The sequence below is a fragment of the Oreochromis aureus genome, linkage group 2 (assembly GCF_013358895.1).
Source record: "Oreochromis aureus strain Israel breed Guangdong linkage group 2, ZZ_aureus, whole genome shotgun sequence".
Classification (NCBI taxonomy): Eukaryota; Metazoa; Chordata; class Actinopteri; order Cichliformes; family Cichlidae; genus Oreochromis; species Oreochromis aureus.
Genome location: NC_052943.1, coordinates 25936621 through 25961956, shown reverse-complemented (window position 1 = coordinate 25961956; position 25336 = coordinate 25936621). Strand labels below are relative to the sequence as shown.

Below are 25336 nucleotides of genomic sequence, written 5' to 3'. Positions count from 1 at the left end.
GTACAAATAAAAGGGCTGCACAGACTTGTTGGCTGCACGCCTTCCCCCTCACAATGTCACCCAGGGTTTGATGCAGCAGGAGCAGGGTTGTGAGGGACGACATCCACCCAGAGGAAAAAGAAAAAGCATCAACTTTGTGTCTCCATTTAATCCGAACCTCACACAGATCCTCCTCTGAACTTTGGACAGCAACAACAGCAGGAGGAGAAGGAGAGGGAGGAGGTGTTGGAGGTAGTGAGCCTAATGGTGGACCATGAGCTGTTTCCTTCAAGAACATTCCAGTTCACTGGGAAGCAAAAACTGGTGTTTGGTTTAGAAGAACAACAGCATTTAAACATGACGAGACAGGCAGACAGGCTGCTGCCAGAGCCTCCTCTCCGGGACGGCTAACCGTGTGCATCCCGGATAGCATTAAAGCCACCTTTACGGCACACTTTACTCTCTCAAAAATACCCCCCATCCCCGGTCTGCAACTGCAGGGCCCGGTCATACACCACCACCACTACCACACACACACGCACACACAGGCACATAACACAACACGTATAGCGTGCCCCGTAGCACCAAGCGGAAAGAGACAAGCGAAAAATGTAGAGGAGGGGGCGCAAACCAGGACCGTAAACCGGCCACACACCCGCCGAGCACGGACATATGAGGAGGAGAAGTGCAGGTAGACGAACTAACCTGTTTGGGAGCAGCACGGTCCGTTGGATGTTAGGTTGAATCCGAGTTAAATCCACTATCAGTAAAACAAAGAGGCGAAAATGACCGAGCGGTCGCGAAACAGGCCGAAACTGTGCTCTCGAAGCGGCAGAACGCATGCGCAGAGCGGCCAAGGGACCAAACCGGAGGCGGTAGAGTCGGGGGGGAAAAGAAGGGGGCGCGAGTTGAACGAGGGCGGCAAATTTCTGCAAATCGATCCGCTGATTCTGTTATTGATTATCGAGTTGGCACCATTTTCTTTTTTATGAGTTTATAAGCTGTAAATACTTTATTTATTTGAATACTTTCATATTAATCAATAAAAATTTATAGTTTAGTTACAAGAAAGTCTGGCCCCCTTGAAGTCGACCCCCCCAGAAACACCAGGTTGCACTTCATAGGTGTCAAACATAAGGACCGAGGGCCAGAATCGGCCCGTCAAAGACTACAGGCAGGCTCAGTGGAAGGCTTTTGAAAATGTAAAGGAGTGCATGGATTTTGGACTTCTAAGTGTATTTTCATAAGTTTTACAGCATTTATTATTAAAAACGACCTTACACATTGCCATTCACACTACATCAACGTAGTTTAGTAATAGATGAACTATTAAATGGCAGAAAGTTTCTGTTTTACACTACCTGCTTTAGAAATTTCGGTTTAAAAAACAGGAACATTTCCTTTGAATTACCTAACTTTATGGTTTATAAATACAGGACAGTCTGGCCAATGAGCTACCGGAACGTTTTCTGTAACTGACACATTTATCATGTAGAAAAACTAAGACCTGCTGTTGAAACACTTCTTTTTCTTATCATAAGAAATCACAGGGATTACATGTATAGTTTAATGTCTTTACATTGACAGAAAGCAGAGTTTCAGTGGTCCGGTCCACTTAAAAAATAATAAAAGTGATAAAAGATAAAAGTCGGAATAGTTTTTTTATTTTGTATTCATGTCGATGTAGCACATACACCGTATTCGTTTAATCATTTAGTAATGACTATCAAGTGAAAAAAGTCTTTAGGTCACAGTTTGGGGTATTTTCTAAAACTTTCCACTCATTCAGGAACATTATGCATGTATTCAAACTGTTATGTATTTAAACAATTATAACCTGTTACTGTAATGTAAATAACAAATTATAATAAAATAATAATCTTTATCATCCTCACATAGCATTCTCTGTTGTCAGTACAAACAAGGTCAGTGAGAAAGATAAATAGCTCCATGTAACATTATTATCATTATTATCACTTTGACCTTCAGGTGAATCTGTTGACCTTTAAGGAGAGGTCAGAAGTCATGTGATATTTTAAATCTTTATATATGTATTTTTATATATTGATGATGCACACTACGCTTCTAAGACTCATAGTTTATAAGTTATAAGAGGTTTTATTGATTTTTGACCAATAAATCATTAAGTTGAATTTGAAGATTTTGGCTGCCTCCAGCTCTTCTGGGAGGACACCAGGACATTAACTAAACCAGCTGAGAGACACATTCTCTCCAGGGTCTCCTCGTTTTGCTTAGGGGCCTCCTCCTGCTAGGATATGCCCAAATCACCTCACCATGTAGGCATCATCAGCAAATTGAAAAATGGCTCCTTTTGGGGCATTGATTGTCACCTTATTGCATCAGAGGGGTTTGTGATACTTGACAGCTCCGATGAGCTGTGTTGTCAAAAGCAATTGGTAGACTCTGGTAGGCTCTCCTAAGGGAAACTGCACCAGGACTTCATATGGCCTTAGCTTACTGGCCCTAAGTGAAGCACAGGAGCCCATCTTTATGGGGGGCCCTCTTCCCACAGAGGGTTAGGTGCCATGTGGATCAGGCTGTGGCCCTCTTCCTGTGTTCTCCAGCAACCAAAACTGGTTCCAGGGCAGCAAACCATCAATTTTTCCAATTTTGTTCTTGGTCAAATTACTTTTGAATCTTCCTTTATTTTTGGTTCTATATAAAATAGACTAATCAGTTCTCAGTAGAACATCTGTTGAGGTTGTAAAATTGTGCTTTAATTTCTCTATGTAAACAAATAAACCTCTATCATATTAAATTTAATAGACAATTCTAGGGCTGCACGATTAATCGTTAAAAAATACAAGCAGTACAACATTTTGCGGCAACCACAAAATGTGAGGCATTTATTGTTTTTATGTTTATTTATTTTTTTTATGTTCAGTTTCAACTGTTACGAAGTTGATGTGCAGTTAATAAGTGCAATAAATATTTATATTGGAAAAGAAAATCGTGAGAGAATCGTGATCTCAATTCTAAGCAAAAAAATCGTGATTCTCATTTTATGCAAAATCGTGCAGCCCTAGACAATTCTTTAAAATATTGGATGGTTTTAATTTTTTTCTCTGTCTGTTGATTAATGTAGGGTTGTCTTCTTCTTGCACAGAAATTATGAAGCTGGAAGCCAAAAGGGACCTGGCACGTTTCTCCGAAAAGAGGCTAATCCAACCATGGAAACAAGCCAGTAATAAGAACAAGTTTTGGGGATGCCAAATTGTGGAAAATCCTTCTTCTTTACAGCACTTTTGTTTTTAAATTCATTAGTGAGACCACCTGCAGTGCACTCTTAAACACCTACCAGAAATCTGGATCAAAATCTGTTTGTCAAAATGCTCAAGATTTACAACAGCAGACTTCAATGATGAACTGTACAAAATCATAAATAGCTGTTTATTATTTATTTAAAAAAAAACAAACAAACTCATAAACATACAAATTGCCCATTTACATTTATATAACTAAGCACTTATTATTGGTTCACCAACATTTTTAGCTGCATTTTATTTTAGCCATGATAACAGCTGATCAAAACTGTAAAAGTCCCTGAACTTACAAATGTCTTCTGGTAAATGGATAACATAACACCTCTGCAATTTAGATCAGGTGAAATAAATGAAAGCAGAACTGATCTGATCTGATTTCTCACTTTCTTTCCACGCGACTTTCCTGTGAATCACAGCTGCACAACTGCCACACTGAGTCACAGAGGGTTAAAGAGAGGGCGGAGCCTGTGGTCATGTGCCATCAATAAAGACAAAGGAGTGAAGAGTTCTCACTCTGTTCCTGCTAAAAGAAAAAAAGTTTCCAGTAGTGCAATGGTGAGTCACATCGACTGATTCGCTGACGCAAAGACATTCCTGGGCACACAAACTTGTTACAGCACAGCACATTTATTTTTTGCATGCAAAACAAGACCGAAATTACAAATTTACCTTCATATAAAACTGCTTTACACCTTCATTTAGACACTTACATGGCAACGACTCCATGGAGACAATCATACATTTTAAATGACTTTTGATTAGTTTGATTAGACTAGTTTGCTTCATCAACATACAAAAGACAATGACTTGTATCTCAAGACAGAGTTAAATACATTATAATTTCAGTGCTATGATGTTAAAATGTTTTCAGTGATTGGAGGTCTTTTCACTGTGTGTTGTTTAATTTTTACATCAGTTTTTAGAATAAATAGCTAAAAAACAGTCTTTGTCACTTTGAATGACAAATGAGGGTACTAAATTTTAGTTGTGCATTTATTCTTTTCTATCATGTTAGTCATATTTCTGATTACTCATTAATAAAGTAATAAAATAACATAATCTTCATGTCAGTGCTGCTTTTTAATGGCAAGTGTTAAACATTCCACAGGTGCGATGTGAACGACACTTGAAGCCTGAAGAAGTGACCTTTGCTAGAGTATGCTGTGGTGCAATATGTGGAATCATTAATGCATGCTCATTTTTTAATCTTGTTGACCAAAATTTAAGTGTCACCACTTAATAGTCTAGCCCCCCGGACTACAAACTTAGTGTAGATCATGTAGACTGGTGACATCTGCCAAGCTGATCTAGTCAAGTGGGTAAGACCAGCAAAACCATTGCATGCACATGTACGCTAAAATGTATGGATTACAGAGGATGGAGAAAATCCCTCAAAATCCTCAACAGTAAGAAACAACATCATTACTTCCTTATGATTTAACCTTAGATCTGGAAATACCTTAAATTTACATATATTTTCACATCTATATACCGATGCAGGGTGTAGTTTAGCACTATTTCAACATAGCAAAAACAACTTCCTGGTTTAAACCACCTGGCCACTTGGGGCCTTTCGGAGTTAGTTTGCATGCTCTCCTTGTGGCTGCACGCGTTTCCTAGAGCTTCCTCATACAGTGCAAACATACATGCAGATTAATTGTCTCTAGTTGGGTTTTTGAGACTGTATAATTATCTGTCTCTCTGTATTAGCCCTGTGATGAACTGCTTACCTGCCCAAGGTGCACCCAACCTTTTGCCCTATGTCATCTAGAACAGGCTCCTCCTGCAACCCCAAACTGCACAAATATTTAAGAAGAAGGGTGGATGGATGGATGGTATACTAGTACACCCCACAGCAAAAGTAACACTGCAGTGATAAAAATTGAGTTATTAATGAGTTCTCTGCATTTTGGAAATTTTGCAAAGCCACTTGGTGAGCTGGGTTGGCCCCTTTGGCAGGCCGATCTTGGCCTTGGACACCCTTGGTCTAGTCTATTACACCAGCACACATTAACGTTTAATTTGTCTGTGTTAATCCTTTATTAAATGATAAACACAGTCCAAAATTTAGCTTTATTGAATCTTTCAGATTTTTTCTAGACTTGAAATGTATTGAGAAAAACACACACAGATCGATGTTTTGGAAATTATTAGAGCTGATTTCTTTATTAATCGTTTATGAAGGCAGCACTCTTTCAGTTTGAAGAACCTTTTTAAAGTTCTGCATGCTGACAGCGCTTTTCTTCAGGGCGGAGTGGCTCATCCTCTTAGTCGAAGATCTTTGTAGCTCCCTGATTAATGTTCAGACGATTGCTGACTTTTTCCAGGCTTCAAACTGAGTTACCGGCTTCTGTGTGAGACGCAAAATGTCCCTACAGTCCGTCGGGAGGCAGCAGGATGGATTTACATCTTGGTTTTCTTAGTAGACATACACACGTTCTAAGGTTTCAGGGATTTTTTGACCAAAAGCGACCGAAACTTCGGTGTTTGTCCAACTTCTGGGAGCTAAGCAGCTGTTTGGCTTAACCAGTTAACTTTTCATAATACTAGTAATAATAATACTAATGATGATGGATAATAACGGCGAAGTCTCCAACGACATTCGGACTGTTTACGCTGCTGTTTCCAGAGGACCAAACTCTGACCTGAAGAATGGACAGCTTTTCAAACTTTACAAGAGGAGGTGGTTTGTGCTGCTGGTGTTGTGTCTCCTAAACTGCTCCAACGCAACGGTGAGTCTGTGAAAGGTGAAACCAGGTGTGTTTATGAATACAGGTAGACACGTGACATGTGGTGTTCCCCCTCTATGTTTGTTTGACTTGGTATAACTCCCCGGTGGCGATGTTATTGTAAAACAGGGTGTGCTGAGCTTCTCCCGCAATCGTTCTCCTACTTCCTGCTTCCACGGGACTCCTCTTCCTTATGGGAGCTATTGTTCCGAGGAACAGGTGTCCCCAGTTCCCGTTTAAGACCCTCAGGCCATAGAGAGTCATTCCGTGGCTGATAAATAAGGCTGATAAGCAAACAAGATGTAAATCTGTGCAACAGGGCTGACAAGTACAGTGTGCCAGAGGCGGAGCTAAAAGGGAGACATGGGGTGGCACTGACATCCTTTTCTATTCCCCACCCCAACCACATGTCAATGCAACCATGGATAAAAATTAGAGCGAGAACAAGGCAGTTTGGATTAGTCATGTACCTAGGAATGAGTAGTAGTAGTTTTAATTTTTATGTAATTTAAAATGTTATTTGTCAGTTCACTTTAGTTTCACTTAGTTTCCAGAGTCTCAGTTTAGCTTTTGTTGTTTGGTAAATGTGCAGTTTCAGTGTTAGTTTGAATCTCAGAATATTACAAAACAAATAGCGCTTAACCCTCTGGGGTCGACGGACGCGCCGGTGCGTCAAAATCACATGACCAATTTAAGACGACACAGCTACAAGATGCAGCAACTCAGAGTCTCCATTTCAACTTGGGTCGAAAGTGCGGATTTCAAACTATATACCAGTTTTTGAATTGTCGATGGGCCACGTAAAACCAGAGTTATGATTAAAAAAATACATGCAATGTTTTTTTTCTGAACAAAGCAGTGGTGTTTACAGCGGGAAGAAGGGTAAAAACGGTATTTTTTACAGACAGCGCTAGCAAACACTCTCCGCTTGTGAGTGAATAAAGAAAAAGAAAAAACACCCCTTCCCTATTGGTGTTAGAGTTTACCATGTCAGCCAATCAAAAAATAAATATGGCAACATGTGACACTGGGTTGCTTAGGGAGAGGGGGAAGTTTTAGTAGTGACACCCGCGAAGGAAAGCGGGCGAGCGAAAGAAAGAGAGAGAGCGAGTTTTTCATATGTGAGAGATTAGTGACGTTTAGCGTGTTTGGAGGCTGTAGTTAGTGTGTTGTGTAGTTATTGTTTTGTATTGTGTGTCAGTTATACTGCTGAATTTCACATTTTCTCCAAAAAAAGCCGTCAAAGGCAGATTCCAGTGTAAACACTGTCTCCACGTGGAAAACAGGACTGATACATCTCCTGCTGTCAGGCCTCCAGGGTTTAAGCCTGTGGTGTTCTCCTCTGTCTTATACTGAACACAAACTATTTTTTTGGACTGGCACAAATAATTGGTGTGCCTTCTTATTTGATGCAGCACACCTGATTGTTCTGTAAATAGATTTAAATGGTTATATAAAAAATGCCCGAGGCCTTGGCTGCATTTTTAGGTAACTGGTACCATATAACTTTGTTGTTTGCAAAACTTGTGCATAATTTTTAGAAATGTACAATTTCTATTTGCATTTCAAGTTATGAAAATGATTCGTTAAACATGTTTGTGGGTTTTACAGTAAAAAGTATAACTTTTTTTCTACTCGGATTTTGAATTTTTTGTCTGAATTTAGATCAACTGTGCTAATATAGTATACCAAAATGAAAAAATAACTCAAATTTCAGATATTTGAGGTTGTGCTGAAAATAATGATACCAAACAAGGCAAGAAAAACATATTTTAAACGTGAAATATAGAGGTAAAATCAAAAGTAGTCAAAAACGGCCAATACCTGGACCCCAGAGGGTTAATATCATGTAGATATTCCAGTAACAAAAAAGTAGTTGCGCCTGAGCTCCTTGATCCTTTTTAAGTTAACAAATTTGGCCACACTGACAAAGAATGTGTATTTTTTTTTTATTTGCTATAGTTAGTGCACAGTAACATCAAGTTAAACATGAGCATTGCCATCCATACATTTCCTGCTGCCTGTCTGGGTTCCGGTCATGGGGACTGGAGTCTAAACAGAGATGCCCAGATCTCCTCTTCCACAGGCACATCCTCCAGCTTTTTTGGGTGAATACTGAGGTTTTTCTGAGTCAGCTAAGAAATAAAGTGTCTTCAGTGCGTACTGGATCTTCCCTGGGCCTAATCAGATGCCCAAACCACTTCAACGGCTTCATTTAGTCTTGCACAGTAATTAAAGGGGAGTTTGAAAATGTTAATCATGTTTTCAGTAATTAAATGTTGCATAAAGCCCTTTTTCCTTTTATGTTAGCATCCACATATCTGTGCAGAGTGTTTACAGTTCACTCTGGTATCGACTGAACTGGACTACAAGCTATGAACAGCCACTCATTATCTACATTAAAGTTCTGCAGAAACATGCTGGTTTGCACAGTTGTTTTTCAGCTACACCTGAAACTTATGTTACAGGCCCTGACCAGTGCTTTTATATGTGTTAGAAAAATGTTTGCGACCATGTTTCTGTTTTCATTATATCATATTTTCCCTATATGATGACAGTGGCCATGAGAATTGATGATATTTTGTGGTATCTATAGAAAATCTGAGTAAATGAAACTATGAATCCTAATATTCCCTAACATTATTTATTTCATTTTCTTCACTTTATTAATTAATTATAGTCCCTAATAAGACAAATAATAAAGAAAAGAACAGCAACAATCTAGAGAAAGAGCCTGTGAGTCAAGGTGCAGGGTACGATATCACGGTCTAGTTTTTAAACATGAGAGGACAGAAAATCTGTAATTACACTAAGAATTAATTTTACAACCTTGTCTGGTGTTTAATTCCACAGCATAACAACAGCTGTGACTCAGACTACCTTAGTGGGTTTATTGTGGGAAGTGAGTTTTTACTCAGCGTGTCAGCGAAGTTTCCACAGTGACGGAAAAGTGAAAGCTGTTAGCGGTTGTTGTCTTCCTGCAGTCATTCATAAAGTGTGTGCATAAGCTGTGGCTTCTCTAAAGCAGGTACTGAAAGAGAAGTGATCTGTAAGCCTGATGGAGCTGCTGTTGGAGTTTTTACAGAGTTAACAGGTGAACATTTCTGCCCACGATGTCATGACAAAGAACAGATTTTGTTGCTTAAGCGCTTACTAGAATGATCAATCAAATATACAATAAAGTAAGTTCCTCTTAAGTTCCAGTTAAAATTATTTTAATAATAATACTTAGAAAACAGAAGGTCATAAACCAGTTCTTCTAGTGCAATTTTTTCTGTTTGTGAGTTTATTCTAACAGATGGATGAAAACGCTTAAAAGGTGCTACAAACATGGAAAAACATAATCCCAAATTATGAATAATCACAAATCTAAACAATTTTATTTCATCATCTAACAGTTTTTACAAATTGCAGATGAAAATTTGTTAACATATTTAAATTAAAACATTTTAAATATTCAAATTAAAGTTTCACTTGTGACAAGATTGCATTAACTATAATCTCTGCAGGTAATTTAGGATTTTTCATTTTTAGTGTGTTAGCATCGCATGTTGGCCACAGTTATAGTGTACGCATTGATGCTTTTTAGGTGTCTGAGTCTGCATGAAATCTAAATTTAGCACAGTTTGAAACATAGAAGCATGTGGGATTGAGAGGAAGCGATACTCTGATCTGATACGATCTGTGAAATAACAAAACAGGGGCATGTGTGTAAACAGTTTCTAGAAGCATTCCTCACTGCTGGGGACAAGACTGGCATTGTGTGTCCAAATCAGCTGACCAGCTCCCGTCAGCTCGGCATTAATTAGGATTTCTTCACCGTCCATACAATAGAGGACAGGACTGGTACTGCCTTTGTGGTCTCGGTATAGAGTTTACAGGTCAAATTCATTCAGTTTGTTGGTGTATCAGGCCAAAAGTACACATATACACTTGTGCAGCCAGTCTCCAGGTGAATTATAGGTTATATGTGTAGTAAAAAGTAAAAAATTTCATGGATAAGTTCCTTTTTAAACATGTTTAAATAAGCATGACATTGGATTCTGTCTGAAAAGGTGTTATACACACGGATAATTTCAACCTTTTAAGCAATAGAAGTATAAACATGTCTTGGCTTGTCCTGAGAAGCTACAATTATTAAGTATTTTATATGTTTTTCATGAAAATATGACTTCTTTATACAGATTCACATTAGATTCGAGATATTTCAGCTATTTTTAGTGCACTTTTTAGTTGCTCTACACTAAAATCATCACAGTTACAGTGACAACATGCTGATGTTTATCAGGTACAATTCTTAATGTAACATGGTGTAGTCTGATGCACAAGTCTGGCATTTTGCAACCACTTTTTGTGGTCAAAGTCTCAGCGGGAGTGTGGGTAGCTCCTACTGCTTAATACGTGTGCACATTAAAGTTTCAGCTTCTTCTTCTTCTGCAGATAAATTCACATTCAAGACTTTTCAAAGTAAAGCCCTACTTTAAAAAAAGTCTGGAGGAGTTTATTAGCAGAGAAATGCAATCTCAGCAGCAATTTTAAATAACCAAAGATGTCATTATGATGTGAATACATAAAGTTCCTACATTTACATTGAGTTTATTTGTTAAATTTATTACATTGGTTTACTGTCTAGCAGGAGAGCAGCTGTTGTTTCCTTTTTGTCAGCACAGCATGTGGTTTTAGTCGTAGCTTATAACCGGCTTACACAGCCGCAGCTCTTTTTTTGAAGTATTCTTCATCCATGAGGATTTTCCCGCTCATGCTGGTCATGCTTTCTCCTCCTTTGATGGACAGCAAAACTACAAAGACTAATATAATTTACCTACTTTACATTACAAACCTCAGATCTTCACTCAGTTCCTTGGACTTTCCCATTGTTCTGAGTGTTTGGTCAATCCCATAAGTGTTGTCAAAAAAGCAGAGAAAATAGGAACTACCAGGTGAAGTCAATTGTTAAGTTCAAGTTAAAAGAAATTGTAAAACCTTCAGCACCACTTATTAAAAGATTTGAGTGAGTAAAAGTGTATATGTGAGCCTGTGTAGATTAGAGAAAATCCAAAATAAATTCAAAGTTGTGCACCAAGTTCATAATTTTTTAAAGCCATTAAAGATTTATGCTGTAGACTCATTTCATCCTGGAAAAAGAACATTTCAAAGAAATCACTGACAGCCCAAAATGAACATGACATTCATGCCCATGATGGGTGCATATATGACCTTCTGTGCTTCAAAATCATTCTTGAATAAATGTTGTAGGCCTCTATTGATCAACTCACTCTTATTCATCCACAATCAAGGTGAAAATATGAGAGTTTTCTAAAGGCTGAAGTCTTTTTGTTGAACATGTCTTTTCACCAGCTCAGCATAGCTTTGTCCTTCTTGTAGAGTATGATGAAAGTGTCCTATTATTTCCTGTCTCATGCATGCTAAGTGGTGTCATGTGAGGGCAGACATTTCTCACATGACACTAGGAGGATAAACAATAGAAATCATCTCCTTCTCATGTGAGATGAGCAGGTCTCGTCACTTCCTTTCTTTTTCTAAAGTTGTGTCCAGATCATGAGACTAAAACAGGCTCCAGGAATCTGATCACTAAAGTAAAAAGTGCACCTGCTTTAGAAGGAGTGACCACTAAGATGATGTACTGAAATAGGGATGCTTTGTATTTCTTCGCTTGCAGTATGTGTCATGTAATCGATTGTGTCTAACAGAGTGGTTGTTAAATATCCACCCACATGATTTGTACCTGACTGGCACTGCGATAAAGCACTTTAGTGTAATTATTGTCCACCTGCACAAAACTAAGCTGACAGCACTGAATGGAAAGCAGCTTCTGAAATATCCGTGCTGGCACGCTGCTTAAGTACACCTTCGGTTTTACCTTTTTTTGACAGAGCTGACATTTTAAATTGCTGGCTGGAGTCACTGGAAACCTTTACACAATGCAGATTTACAAAAGGTCGTTCAGGCTTTGTCCCGTCTGCTGTGGTTTTTCTACGATGGATCTAAAGATGCAGCCTGGTCTCATATGCCATACTTGTCATATATGAATATATAGCAATGCACTGATCATATCTGATCATATTTATATCAGGAACACAGCCAGATCTTTCAGGTCTAATGTATTATCAGTTATATTTAGTTCTTAATTCCTTTAAATATATATGTATTGTATGAGCTTTCTTTTCTTTCTTTTCTTTCTTTTCTTTCTTTCTTTCTTTCTTTTCTTTCTTTTCTTTCTTTCTTTCTTTCTTTTAAGTGACACATATATATTATATTATTATTATCAGGTCTGTAAAATACCGAGCAGCCAAGAAAATGGATTTTTGTTTTTCCTGCAATGTTGCCCGCCACATTCAGTTTGTACACTTTGTATGACCTTCAGCCATTATCATGCATTTTTTGTCCTTCAAATATAATGCACAAAATCTGAATGAGTGATAATCTTCATAAAGGTAATTCATTGGACCTCCTGCACTGTCACTTATATATATGTAGCTTTCCATACTTTAAAAAAAAAAAAAATCTTTGTCTCCTCAGATATGGCTTACCTTTGCACCAGTGGCGAACCAGTCTGCCCAGTACCTGAAAGTCACTCTGGACGAGATCAACTGGTTATCGCTGGTCTATATGGTGGTGGCCATACCGCTCAGCTTTGCAACCACTTGGATGCTGGACACTCTTGGACTGAGGATAACGGTACCAACTGCTTGGTTTTTTACTATTATATGTTTTAGTATGAGATGATAAACCTCAGAGCACAGTGGGAGGTTTATTCTAAACTCTGGAACACAAAGTTTGAAGTGAGCAGTGAATGATTTTAGAGGTGCGGAGAGAAGAAACCGTCCAGGGGAGGGTTTTAATAGTTTAGAGCCAGTGCTGTATGCGTGCATATAAACATAGGCTTGATGGAAATGGGTACAAGTTAAAAATGAATGAAGACTGAGATATGGCCATTATATGCTCCTTTCATCCTGGAGTCATCTCCCAGGAAAAATGCTGTACAGGAAATTGTCCTGCAAATTTGATTTGTTTAAAGTAAACGGAAGATGAAGTGAACTAATAAACGCAGCAGTCAGACCGGATTCAGCTTCCCAATAACCAGTTCAACCAGCCATAGGAGAGGGAGAGGGGGCGGATGACCTCTGAGTCAGGAAAAATGGATCGCTACCTCCAATAAGGACACAGGCCATCGGCAGCGGTAATGTTTGTTAGTATGTCTGATAACGAGATTACGCAGAAACTACAGGGCGGGAGTTCATGAAACTTTGTGTGGAGGCGAGGTGTGCATGAAGGAATTTATTCTTTTTCTCTGAATTTAGTGGCACATAATACAGAGTAGGTGAGCTGCAACTGAGCGCCAGTGAGTGCAATGACTCTGACACATGTTAGTTATAGTGGCATGATTAATAAAACTATGAGTAATTGAAAATGTTGTGGACTGCTGTTTTTAGCCCAGAAGGCATGCAAACTCCTACCATTTATATTTGTCACTTCAGCCACATGACATCCTGTCCCACCTGTGTCTGACCACACCATGTAAGCTAGTTTTACCCTGTGAATCTGAGATTAACTGCACCTGTTAAAGATGAAGACCTCCCACTGTCTTTGACTGATCTCTGAGAAGACCTAAAACTGTCTGACAGTTAATTCACTCCTAGATATGAAGGGATTTTCTCTTAAACTTTCACCCTCCTGCCCTCTGACTGTCACAGCTGATTCTGGGTGCCTGGCTGAACATGCTCGGAGCCGTGTTGCGGTTCCTCGGCACGCTTCCGGGTGAGAGTTTTAAAATCCAGTACCCGATAGTGATGTTGGGACAGACCCTCGGCGCCTTGGCTCAGCCCCTCATCGTTTTCGCTCCCACCAAGCTGGCAGCCCTGTGGTTCCCCGACCATCAGCGGGCCACAGCTAACATGATCGCCTCAATGGGTGAGTGATTTTACCTTTCACACCTTCAGTACAGCATCTACAAACCTGTGCAGATGTTCTGCTGTGTGTTAATCATGTACATTTCAAACAACAAAGGGGCAATCTGTTATGGCAGTTTTAATTAAGGAGTTCACAGAATTTGGCTTTTGAAGCATTTTTAAGTTTATACTATCAGGCAAATTCACAAAAAATATTATTTTTTTTCAAATATTTTTGAATTTGATAAATAAATGTAGACTTTTTTCCAAAGTTAGTTTGAAATTCTACAGTGTAAATAAAGCCAGTGAAAGGAAACAGACAGAGATATAAGGTATAGAAATATAAAGGATAATAGTCTGTACAAAGATGGAGGTTTAATTAGAAACCACTTGACCTTTACGTTTCTCTCCAAAATGACCAGTTTTGATGATGGATCGGCATGAATTGAATGACTGCATCAAACTGATAAATACCTGTTAATAAATGCTGAGTAACAATCTAATCTAATCTTCTTGGATGCTTAAAATAACTACCAAAAAAACATCAATCAAGGCAGCCAAACGCCAAACTTTGAGCCTTTTTGAACTTAACCCTGGCTACAGCTGTTATGAAGCTGGAAGTTATCTATGAAGGTCAGATCTTTAACACTGGAGTCTGTGGGCACTGAGCTGTGGCTCCTGAGTTTGGTGGTTCTAGTGTTCTCACGTAACATGTGGGCAAACTATGGCCCGAGGGCCAGAACCGGGCTGTGGACCATCTCAGTCTGGCCCCTAATGTTCAAAAAGGAAAACTAAACAACTTCAATTTATTTATTTATTATTTATTCCTGTGGAAAGTTTTTCTTCAGCTTTCATGGAATTTCTTGACAACAGGAACAACAGAGCTAACTTTAAAATTTCTTTTTCTTTGTTGACCACCTGCTAACTGTGCAGTTTTAGAAATGTGAAGGGCTGATGGTGGGTTTTTACCCCTCACCTGTAAAAGGCCGATGGGGTAATGTTGTGATGCGGGCAGGACACTCAAATGTGTAACTGTGATAACTCAACAAGTCTTGTGAATGCATTAACTTGAGAACACGGCCGTGTAAAATTCTAGCCACCACCATTTTTTTTTTTTTTTTTTTTTTAATATGTGATAAATAGAAAATGCACAATTAAGGACATGGAGACCTGAGAGCTGTGGCTTTGATCAAAAGTTGTCATGTTTCTTAATCCTTTTGGGGTTTTAATGGCTAAAACTACTGTAGTTAAATAAAGGCTGGTTTGATCATCGTGGTCATTTTTATTTTTTGTGTTGTGTTGTGCTTATGCTCCCTGAAGGTTTGCCCAATGTTACTACACACAGGCTAAATGCAAAATGGCTTACAAAGCGCTTACATTTTAGCATGTCAGCAAACTCCTGTGTGGACGCAGCTGTTACATTATTAAAATGACTGCTAACAAGTTCTATTGATATGTATGCCTGTTAAAGAAATTAAAATGGGAAGCTGATGTTGAAGGGTGATTAAAGGTCAGATATGTTGCTCACATGCTGTGTTGTGTTGTGTTGTGAATGAAACGGGGAACAGAAAGTGATATAAGACAGCAGTAAAACTCCGCTTCCACTTCTCTTTTTTGTCCTCAGCTAATCCCCTGGGAATCCTCCTCGCTAACATCATCTCTCCTGTGATGGCTGAAACATCTGCACAGATCCCAAAGCTGGTGAGTTTAACAAAGAAACCTTTGGTGTTCAGAAAGCAGAGTAGTCTGTGATTCTTATAATAAATGGGAACACCTGTAATCGGAAAATCGGGGTTGGCTGATTCATAAAAAGATTTGTGAGTGTGAAGGACATTGGTGGTTGTGACAAATCCCCAGAATATTACCACACAAGTGCTCCCATACACTGATTAGCCACAACATTCAAACCAGCACAATGTTTGGTCTGTCATGGTGTTTGTGCATCAGGCTCAGATCCTACAGGACAAGTCAATGCTGTGGTATGTGCATTACACCGAGAGACTCCTGTCCCTTTTACCCAGATCTACCCAGGTTATTATATAGGTTATTATAGTTTGTAATTACACACGGCTGTTCATTCTGTAAATTTGAGTCAAAACGGGCATTAAACAGGGTAAAACTTGGATGGCGACGGCTAAAACGCTTAGCTTGAGTCATCAAAAATGCTAGTCAGTAACGTCACGGTGGCTGTGTCCATCATTTATATACAGTTTGTGTGCCAAGCATAAAATTGTATTAATAGAAAATGATTAATGTTATTCATTTCACCTGTCACTGCTTTTAATGTTGTGGCTTGTCAGTGTACATAAAACTGAAATATGGCTCTGGTCACCTCGGCTGCTAACGATGATAAATGGTGTTTGATTTAAGCTGCAGTCACCCATTTATCATCACAATATTTGTTTTTCCCCTTTCTTTCGCTAACCCTTCTTGACTGGTAACTGTCTGGTATGGGCGAAATTATTAAAACCTTTAAAAGGCTCTTGTTTTGGATTCAGGTGATTGCTACAGGGAACTGTGTGACTGCACCTTCTCACCCTGCACTCTGCTTCTGATCTCCTCACCTTCTAATGATGATAAATTGTGTCAGATAAGGTGCAATCACCCATTATTCTTTACATTATGTGTGTTTCTCCCCTCTTCCAGCTTCTAGCCTATGCAATACCGACATGCATCATCTGTGTCCTAGCAACAGTGGGGATACGCAGCAGTTCCCCTCCAACGCCGCCCTCAGCCAGCGCAGAGACCTCCAACTCAGAGCCGTTCATACAGGGGATCAAACTGGTAAGAAAACACAAAGCAGAAAAACACTTCTAAACATTTAATGAGTGCAAACAGAGCCTGAGGTATCTCATCGAGCTATATTTACTGATTATGTCTAATGTAAAGTTAATCTAATCTCTGAAACTGAAGATTCATTTGGCTTTAGAGTGAATTTCAGTTCACACTTTAGATCTCCGGCCCTGAACTTTACTGTTGTTTCACACTTTGGATCTGTTTTTAGCGCGGTCAAAACTGCCTAGTATTATGAATAACAAACTAAAGAGCTCTGCTTCCTGTGAGCCTAACCATGGGGGGTGTTTAAGATGTTTGTTTTTTGGGGGTTTTTTTAGACATATCCTACAACTGTTAAGCTAGGTCCTGTCTGTAATTATCTTACTGTTACAGTTAGCAGATAAAAACAACCTGCAAAGGTTAGGAGTCGAATAATAGATATTAAAAAACACAATCCAGGTAAATGTTATAACTTCAGCTGCTCGGCTGATTTATTTCTGTTGACAGTCTAGATTGGCACTCTTCACATGAGCTTCTGAGAGTTTCTTTTCTTTTTTCTGTAAGTGATTATGAATTTTAAAAACTCGAATGTCTAAAATATTTCCTTACATAACTATATAATATTCTTTGGAGATGCATGTTTAGAATAGACAGTGATTATAAGTGATCATTAGCTCCTTCTGCATCTCCATCTGATGCAGCATCCACCTGCATGCTCCTGCAGTGTAATTACTCTTATCCCCCTAATTTCTCTGCGTGTCATTTTTCTACAGAGTGACGCCAAACTGGAGTTTATTATTCTTATATCTTAAAGCTACTTAATTGGAAAGAAAATGTCAAAACCAATCAAACAAGCTCATAAATGACGTGACAACAAAACCTGAAGTATCTCCCTCTGTCATTACTGGTACACTTCAGCAAATGTAACGATGGACTCGGATAAAGCAAATTAATTTTGCTTTTTTTATACCTTTTTTAAAAATTTTTATTTAATTTGATTTATATAACACCAAACACAACAGCAGTCACCTCAAGGAGTAGTATGTTACAAAGTAAAGAACCTTCAATAACAGGAAGAAAACCCAAACAGTCAAACACCCCCCCTTTGAGTGAGCTCTTGGCAAGAGTGGGAAGAAAAAACTCCCTTTTAACAGGAAGAAACCTGCAGCAGAACCAGGCTCAGGGAGGGGCGGGGCCATCTGCATCTAAGAGGAGCATGGAGAGACCACGAACAAACAGAACAAAACACAAACTGCAGGAGGGAAGACAAAAGTTAATGACCAACACTTGTGGCATCTCACATTGACATAAATAATAAATGATTAAAAAAAAAGATAATAAAAATAACGATCAATTTCAAACCCCAGCTCTGACATTTCCAGCAGCAGCAGTCATTTCGCTGACAGTGACATTTGCGAGCGCTCGTCTGGCTGCACTGATGCCGTTTCTTCCTGCAGCGACTGACATTTCCATCGGCAGCGGTGACGTCTCTAACAGAGGCGGCGATGAGTGTCTCTGAAGTGAGGATGTTCTCACTGCATCCGTGACATTTCTCCCCAAACGTGCCGCTGATACTTTCCCTGCACCTGCTGTGATTACCTCCCTATACAGTACGCAGCTTTTGTTATTAATGCAAGCTGCACACTGCTGATTTTAGCATCTTAGTTCCCAACAACACAGTTTGTGCACTATGTCTGCAGGCTCTGCACAGATAAACAGGTGTGTTTGCATTTCCTGTGCCAGGTGAGCGTGGAGTCGCAGACAGAGTAAACAGCAGCCAGCACGCCGTTGTTTCACCGCTTCATTTCATTTTCTTTGCACATGTTTCCCTTGTTGATGTTGCCGCAGTGCGCTTGTTTTCCCCTGAGGCTTCTCTTACAAATCGTCCGGTCTGTTTCTTCTGTAGTTACTGAGGAACAGAGCCTACCTCATCCTGCTGCTTTGCTTCGGCTCGGGGATCGCCGTTTTCACCTGCTTCTCCACACTGCTGGATCAGATCCTGTGTGTAAAAGGATACACCAACGTAAGTATATACCAGGAGAAAGACACCAAATCAATGTCATGGAAGGATAAATGAAAAAAAGAAACACAGACGGTATATTTGAGACTAGATGGTGGTGACATTACAGCTCTCAAACTGAATAAATTAAGAAAAATGTTGATGAATGTGTAATTTCTTTGCACAGTAATCTAACATCTTATTGAACAAAGTGAAAGAAAGCTTTTCCCAGACTTGCATAGATGCTATTCGCTGTAGAAAACATGACTTATAACAGTTATTTACCGACTGAACCTATCAAATCTGACCACTGCAGGACTTTGCTGGGTTGTGCGGCGCCCTCTTCATTGTGTTTGGCATCATCGGCGCCGGTATTCTGGGTCTCTATGTCGACAAAACCAAGAAGTTCATGGAAGCCACAAAGATCAACATGAGCTTCTGTGCTGTGGCGTGCATCGCCTTCTCAGTGGTGAGAACATTCATTTATTACACAAAGAAAAGTAGCTGGTCCCTGACTGTTCGTCGGGCCAGGAAGAAGGCTCTGCATTAAGACTTTTGATAGTTACACTCACTGAGTGGCAGAGGTAGAAAGTAACAAAGTACAAATACTTGGTTACTGTACTTAAATAGAATTTTCAGGTATCTGTACTTCACACGGAGAGAAAAGTGAGTGAGGTAACTTAGAGATGGAAAAAGATGTAGGAGGACAGGAGAGGAAGAAGAAAGGTTAGATTTAAAGGCAAGGACTGCTCAGTGGTGTTTGATAAACTGCAGAGTTAAAGCTTGCATGTGATGTCTTCATTTGAATCTTTATATAATGTGTTTTGATAAATTATCAAGTGTATTCAGACTAGCCAGTGTTTCATGAGCATCCCTCCTCTCTGCTGTCCCACTGACCACTGCTAATACTACCTCTGATGATCTTGGGTTAAGTATCCTTCAGTTCGTCTCAGCATTTCAGCTCCACCTCAGCCTCCTTCATTTTCTCTTTCATGCACAAAGCATTCATGCAGAGCACGATGTTGTTGATTTTAAGCATTTTGTGGCTTTATTTGTGAAGCGGTGACATGCTGTCCTCTCACATCCTGTATAGATTTGTTAATTACTTAAAGTTTTTTTCATGGAGACAGCTGTCATTGATTAAGAGTCCTCTTCCAGTTCACTCAACTGTTCCCGGGCACAGCATATAAACTAGACTTTGGATATTACAGATCTGCTAATGTGAGAATGACTTAATACTGGGTACTGTTGATCCCATAAAAGTCTTGGTCCTGGTTCAAATCAAGTGACTGTCAAGTTTATGAAACTAGATTAAGCCTTTCGTTATGATATGGAGTGTAAACTGTGACCATAAAGACGGGCGCATAGTGAGCAGGAATAATCTCTATAAAAACCACTGGACTGATTGATAGACTCTCATCAGCAACATTGTATTCATTTCACGACAGATTTTAATCATTATTTCTTAATCTAAAGTAGTTTTTTGTGCTGACACACGAACCATGCTGTCAAAAATCTGCTGCAGATTCTTGAAGTTAATTTTTCGTCTATATTAAAACTGGTAACCGCCTCTCGCAGACTAACGTACGGTTTTTTCCAGACAGACGTTTATATTTGCGTGAAATGTCAGACAGAAGTTGAGGGCGCTTAAAGGAAATGGAAAGAGTCAGTGTTTGATGTGCAAACACTTTGAAAAGAAGGCTTGTTTGGTCTTTTTATCAGGTTATGCTGACAGCTCTGTTATGTTAATGCAGTGTTTCAGTAAAATACAGCATAAATTAAACTTCTGTATCAGGTTATTGAGAGGACATCCACTACATAAAGAAAACTGTCTTCAGACAAAGGATTTATATGCAGCAGACAGTAACTCAAATAAACACAAATAATTTACTCCATATATTTTCCTAAATGCCCAAAACCCTTCTTCTCCAGTATTATGGACAAAATAATGAATTTTTAAAATGATCGTTAACTGGTATAAAAGGCAAAAAAACCAGTGATGTGAAGGTGAAAGTCTGACACCAACTAATGTGTGTTACATAAATTGAAAAAACGTAAAAGTCAGGAAAATGTTACGTTATGAATACAGTAGTCTGTTTTTTTTGGCCATCCTTGGAGCTCATATTTTAAATTTTATGGAAAAGCAGCTCATGTTTTCATCACGGGAAACTGAACTAACATTAGAAAAAGCCCACTGAGGAGCCACTTTGGTCCATCAGTAAAATGACTCTGGCATATGCTCCCACACATTTGCAGGTGTGAAGAAGGGAACAAGGGAATGTGTAGCTTATAAATTAAATATAAATATTTTAAAAATAATAATAAATACAGCCTGTATGTGAATACATCTAAATGTACAGAGTTGGATATGCATTAAAATTTAGGCACTAGAAGACGAGGATGTTCAGAGCGACTGGTATGAATCATTGACTGAATTTAATCAAAGCTCTTCTATTAACACTTCTATAAGAATCTCCAGGACTTTATTTGGGTATTTACTCTGGAGCATTAAATGTCGGTGGTCATCAGAAAAGCTGCGTGTCGTCAGTGAGAGGTGATGAAAAGTTTTAAAAAGCTTTTTCTCTCGCAGGTTTTAATTCGTCTCCCACTCTGACTCTCGCTTCTAATGTTGTCTCACTTAATAGAAAGACATTAAAAAGCCGTGGGTGCCAGCGAGCCCCAAAATAAACAAGTCTGTAGTTTATTGATTGTAAACGCAGTTAAAGAACCCCTGTTTAAATACATGAGGGTGGCAGAATATTAAGGACACTCCTGAGTGACCAAATAATGCCATCCAGTATCATAGTAAACCTTCACCTGAGCTTTAAAACAAAAAGACTCTGTTGATGTACTTTAATATGTGGAAAAAATTATATTATATTGTATCAAAGCCTGAAAGACATTTATTTAAAATTTTTCCCCCTTTCTTTCTGGTCCCGCCCTCTCAGGTGTCTCTGATGCCGCAGCAGAAAGTCGCCGTGGCCGCCGTCTGCTCTTTCTTCGGCTTTTTCGGTTTTTCCATCTACCCGGTTGCCATGGAGCTGTCGGTGGAGTGTTCGTATCCCGTTGGAGAGGCCACGTCAGCTGGACTCGTCTTCGTATCAGGGTACTACTGTCTGAGCAGTTTTTTGACAAAAACTGGAGTTCTTGCAAAATTCTGCTGTAAATGATCCTGAAGATCGTAAAACCACTTCAGAGACAATATGAGGAATGTATTTATCATCTACTTGTGTCTTAAAGTCTTATTAAAGAATAAGGGGGGGTGAGGCGATGCACTAAATCTTCAAATGATGCACAAAGGCTTTAATTTGGCTTTAATTTGGCAGGAGATTGCTTACTCTAAAAGTCAGCTGCTTAGCTGACATCTGGAGATGCACACAGAGGCTTTCAGCTTTTCATGACCCATTTAAAAAGTTTGTGCTGCTGTTAACAGATCATGTTACATCAAGTCTGCTTGTAGTCAACCATGTTCCTCAGAAATTAGATGGTAAATAGAAGAACGTGAAGTTGCAATACTGAGACTGATGTGACCGTTTTCTTCTTCCAGACAGGTTCAGTCGGTTGTCTACATCGTCCTCCTTCAGGCTCTGACCACACGGCTCGCAGACTCTCCCCTGTCCACCTGCGGGGAAGCAGCCTTGAGCTGGAAGGGTAGGTCGCACGATGTTACATCAAACCTCTGTCTGCTGCTGGTCGGTTTAAAGTTTATTGATGTGCGTTAGTTTAATCTGAGGTCCGTGCTGCACAGAGTCACAGACGGTTCATCTGTCTATCTAACACAATCATTTGTTGGCGGTGAAGTTTAAACCAAGTTTTCCAGTTTTAATGTTTAGCAGCTCCACCCTGTTGCAGTCACGGTTCAAAGCTGACGTCCGAGCTCACCTTTCAAGCATCATCATCCATTTAATGACAATTTTCTGTTACTGACTGAAATATTTTTGCAATTCTTTTTAAATTCCTTTAGTCTTTTAAATGTCATTTTACTTGATCAACAATTCAAAACATTCATAATTGGGATAAACTCATTTCTAAGAAACAAATGTATCAAATCCAGAAAATATTTGCAGTTTTTATTTCCTTTTAGAAGCTCAGAGATTATCAGGGGCATGACGTCCATAAGACTAATCAGTTCCTGTTTAAATTTAAAAAAAAAATATTGCCAAACAAGAAGAGTATTATTTTTCTCATTTGATGAGGGATTCACTTAAAAATAGAAGAACAAGCTGAGCTGTCGGAAGAAAAATAATCTAATTCAGTTTCAGTTCTATTAATATTGCGCCGATTCACAACAGGACACTTCATACTGTGTGATAAAGAATTGAATCTTAGAAAGACCCTTCTATGAGCAAACACTTGGTGAGAGTGGGAAGGAAAACCTCCTTTTAATAGGAAGAAACCTCCGGCAGAACCAGGCTCAGGGAGAGGAGGCCATCTGCTGTGACGAATGGCGGTGAGGGGAGAAAGACGGGGCAAAAGACGCGCCATGGAAGAGAGCCGCAGATGAATAATAGGAGCAATTTGGAAAAAATGCCTGACTTTTTACATTATTAGTATTTCATGATCACAGTGGGAATTACAGCACATTAAAAAAAAAGAGTCATTAAAACGCTTTACTCCAATTTTCACACATAATGGTCACATTGGACCCTTTGGTGGGCCGGTTTTGACTTTGGAGCTGCATGAATCTAGACCCACGTACACAAGAAGCCTCCATGAAAGTGGAAATGTTTTGCAATAGATGCGTAGTGTCTTTGAGGAGAGCGTTTTGGCTAAAACTCGACCTTCCTGTCGTCTCCTACCCTCAGTGCCCATGATGGTGATGGCAGGGCTGTGCACTCTGTTCACCTGCTGCTTCCTCATCTTCTTCAACACCCACTACAGGCGACTGGAGGCTGAAGAACAAGCGACTTACAGGACCAGAGAGAGCCAGCATCTATACAGGAATGAGCGCCCTCCGTGGAGGCGTGGAGCTGCTGGAAATGCAGAGGAAACATGCCACTATGAGTGAGGACAGAAAGGTACTTGGACGGATGATCCGTTTTTGTTTTGTTTTTTTTAAATAAAGCTGTTCCTGTGTACTTTAAGTCACAAACTTTTGGTACATTGTTGGATGTAACATGTAAATAATCCAAATTTTCAATCCTCAAAAAAAAAGCTTAAATTATTATTTTCCAGCCACTTTGGCATGTAAATAATCTGTGTGAATACATGTAATTATTTTTAATGTTCATTATTTTTTCCTTTTTTTTTTTAATGGAAACTAATATTAATAATTCTAATAATTATGGGAAGAAAAAGAAGAAGGAAATTATTTTAATACTAAAGGAAACTGCAGACTTTTACTCACTCAGATTTAATACAAAGGTGAAGAAATGTTACCTCAAAATCAAGTTCGTTTATACGGGTATAAAACACCCACCCACACCTGAGCAGGTACAGAAGAGTAAATGGTAATGGGAGTTCGGTGCTTTGTTACAGAACTTGCTTTTATGCGTTAAGTTAAATTTCAAATGTAGACCGCATGTGTCGGCATTCATGTATCCACTGTCCTTCAGTGCACTCCACTTTAGTCTTACAGTCTTCCTTAGAACAGCAAACATGTAAAGGACATAAACTGGGAGTCACATGACTCAGCACACTCGTTCATGTGCAGATTCATTTTGACTCTCAGGGACTGACTTTGTGCCGTCAGTCAGCACTCGTTCTGCTTGAAATAACTCCTGATGCCATCCTAAAGCAGGGAGAGACTTGACTTTATAGATCGTATGAAGGAAACTTGCGTACATTTTTTAAATATCACTGTCAAACCCACAAATATTCTCCTGATATCATGTATTAACTCTATGCGTTAAACAGGTTTTCTGCAGGTTTCTGAAAACTGTTTTTCAAACATGACTACCTGAATGTTGTTAAAATAAGCATAACAATATCTTTCTACCACTGTAAAAAATAAATAAATAAAAACCTCCTAAAAAGTGTTTTAACCACGTTAATGCTTTATTTTTGTAAATGTGTGGCCTTCTTAAGGACTGCAGATGTTTTAAAACCTCACAGGTGAGACATATGTGGGCTTTGTGCAATAAAAGAAAACAAGGTGTTTCAGCTGTGGGGCAATTTATGACAAAAAACATGTGCAGAGTAAATAAGAACACTTTTATAAATCATGTTCATTTTATTTTTTACCATTAAATTTGTTCATCTTTCCTACTTGAGTTTGTTCATGTTACTGAGTTCAAATTTGATGCTTTCTTTGAACTAAGAGGCAACAGGGCAGGATACTGATGCTTTGCCTCATTTTGTGAAAAGGTTGACAGGACTGTGCAGTACACACCATGTTTGAGTAGCTTGTGGAACCCCCTGTCTCTACAATAAAATTCATTTGATTCATCAAGTTTTATGGCATTAATTTATGTACAGTTCTTAGTCCTACAACAGCTTCTTATTGTTTATTCAGATTCAGCTTTGCAAAGCTAAACTGCACTGCCATGTTCTTCTTAGAGACAAGAGGCTGTGTCCTGAAACTCTTCCTAACACGCCATACTTGATCAGTCTTAGTTGATGACGGTACAATTAGACAAACATGCTAACCGAGGCCTGAGAGTCTGAGATGGAGTCATGAGCGCTCTGGAGTTACTGACCATTGCTCCGTCTGCTTGCTCC

General features: G+C 39.1%; 2 protein-coding genes across 3 annotated transcripts in view; one reads left to right on the top strand and one right to left on the bottom strand.

The window, feature by feature from the left end:
- LOC116311474 (polycomb group RING finger protein 3) overlaps positions 1-830 on the bottom strand; it is a 68410-nt gene extending 67580 nt beyond the window's left edge. Inside the window, exon 1 of one of the 2 annotated variants that reach the window (XM_031728600.2) lies at positions 685-830. The gene's annotated coding sequence lies outside the window, so the exon portion shown is untranslated. Of the gene's footprint in view, positions 1-4; positions 465-684 lie in introns of those variants that run through there. The other variant, XM_039621396.1, reaches the window with a different exon arrangement.
- A 4716-nt stretch (positions 831-5546) lies between these two features.
- On the top strand, positions 5547-25067 carry slc49a3 (solute carrier family 49 member 3). The gene is made up of 10 exons (XM_031728587.2): positions 5547-5995; positions 12533-12691; positions 13708-13924; positions 15527-15603; positions 16549-16686; positions 18584-18700; positions 18993-19145; positions 21625-21782; positions 22224-22327; positions 23482-25067. The coding sequence occupies exons 1-10, from the start codon at positions 5828-5830 to the stop codon at positions 23682-23684; spliced, it is 1494 nt and encodes a 497-aa protein (XP_031584447.1). The 5' UTR covers positions 5547-5827; the 3' UTR covers positions 23685-25067.
- The last annotated feature ends 269 nt before the right edge of the window (positions 25068-25336 follow it).

Excerpts from the sequence above, each read along its gene's own strand:
- slc49a3 (XM_031728587.2), top strand. The coding sequence starts at position 5,828 with ATGATGATGGATAATAACGGCGAAGTCTCCAACGACATTCGGACTGTT. Across the intron at positions 15,604-16,548 it reads CTGCACAGATCCCAAAGCTG|CTTCTAGCCTATGCAATACC; the intron begins GTGAGTTTAACA and ends CCCCTCTTCCAG. Across the intron at positions 16,687-18,583 it reads TCATACAGGGGATCAAACTG|TTACTGAGGAACAGAGCCTA; the intron begins GTAAGAAAACAC and ends TTTCTTCTGTAG.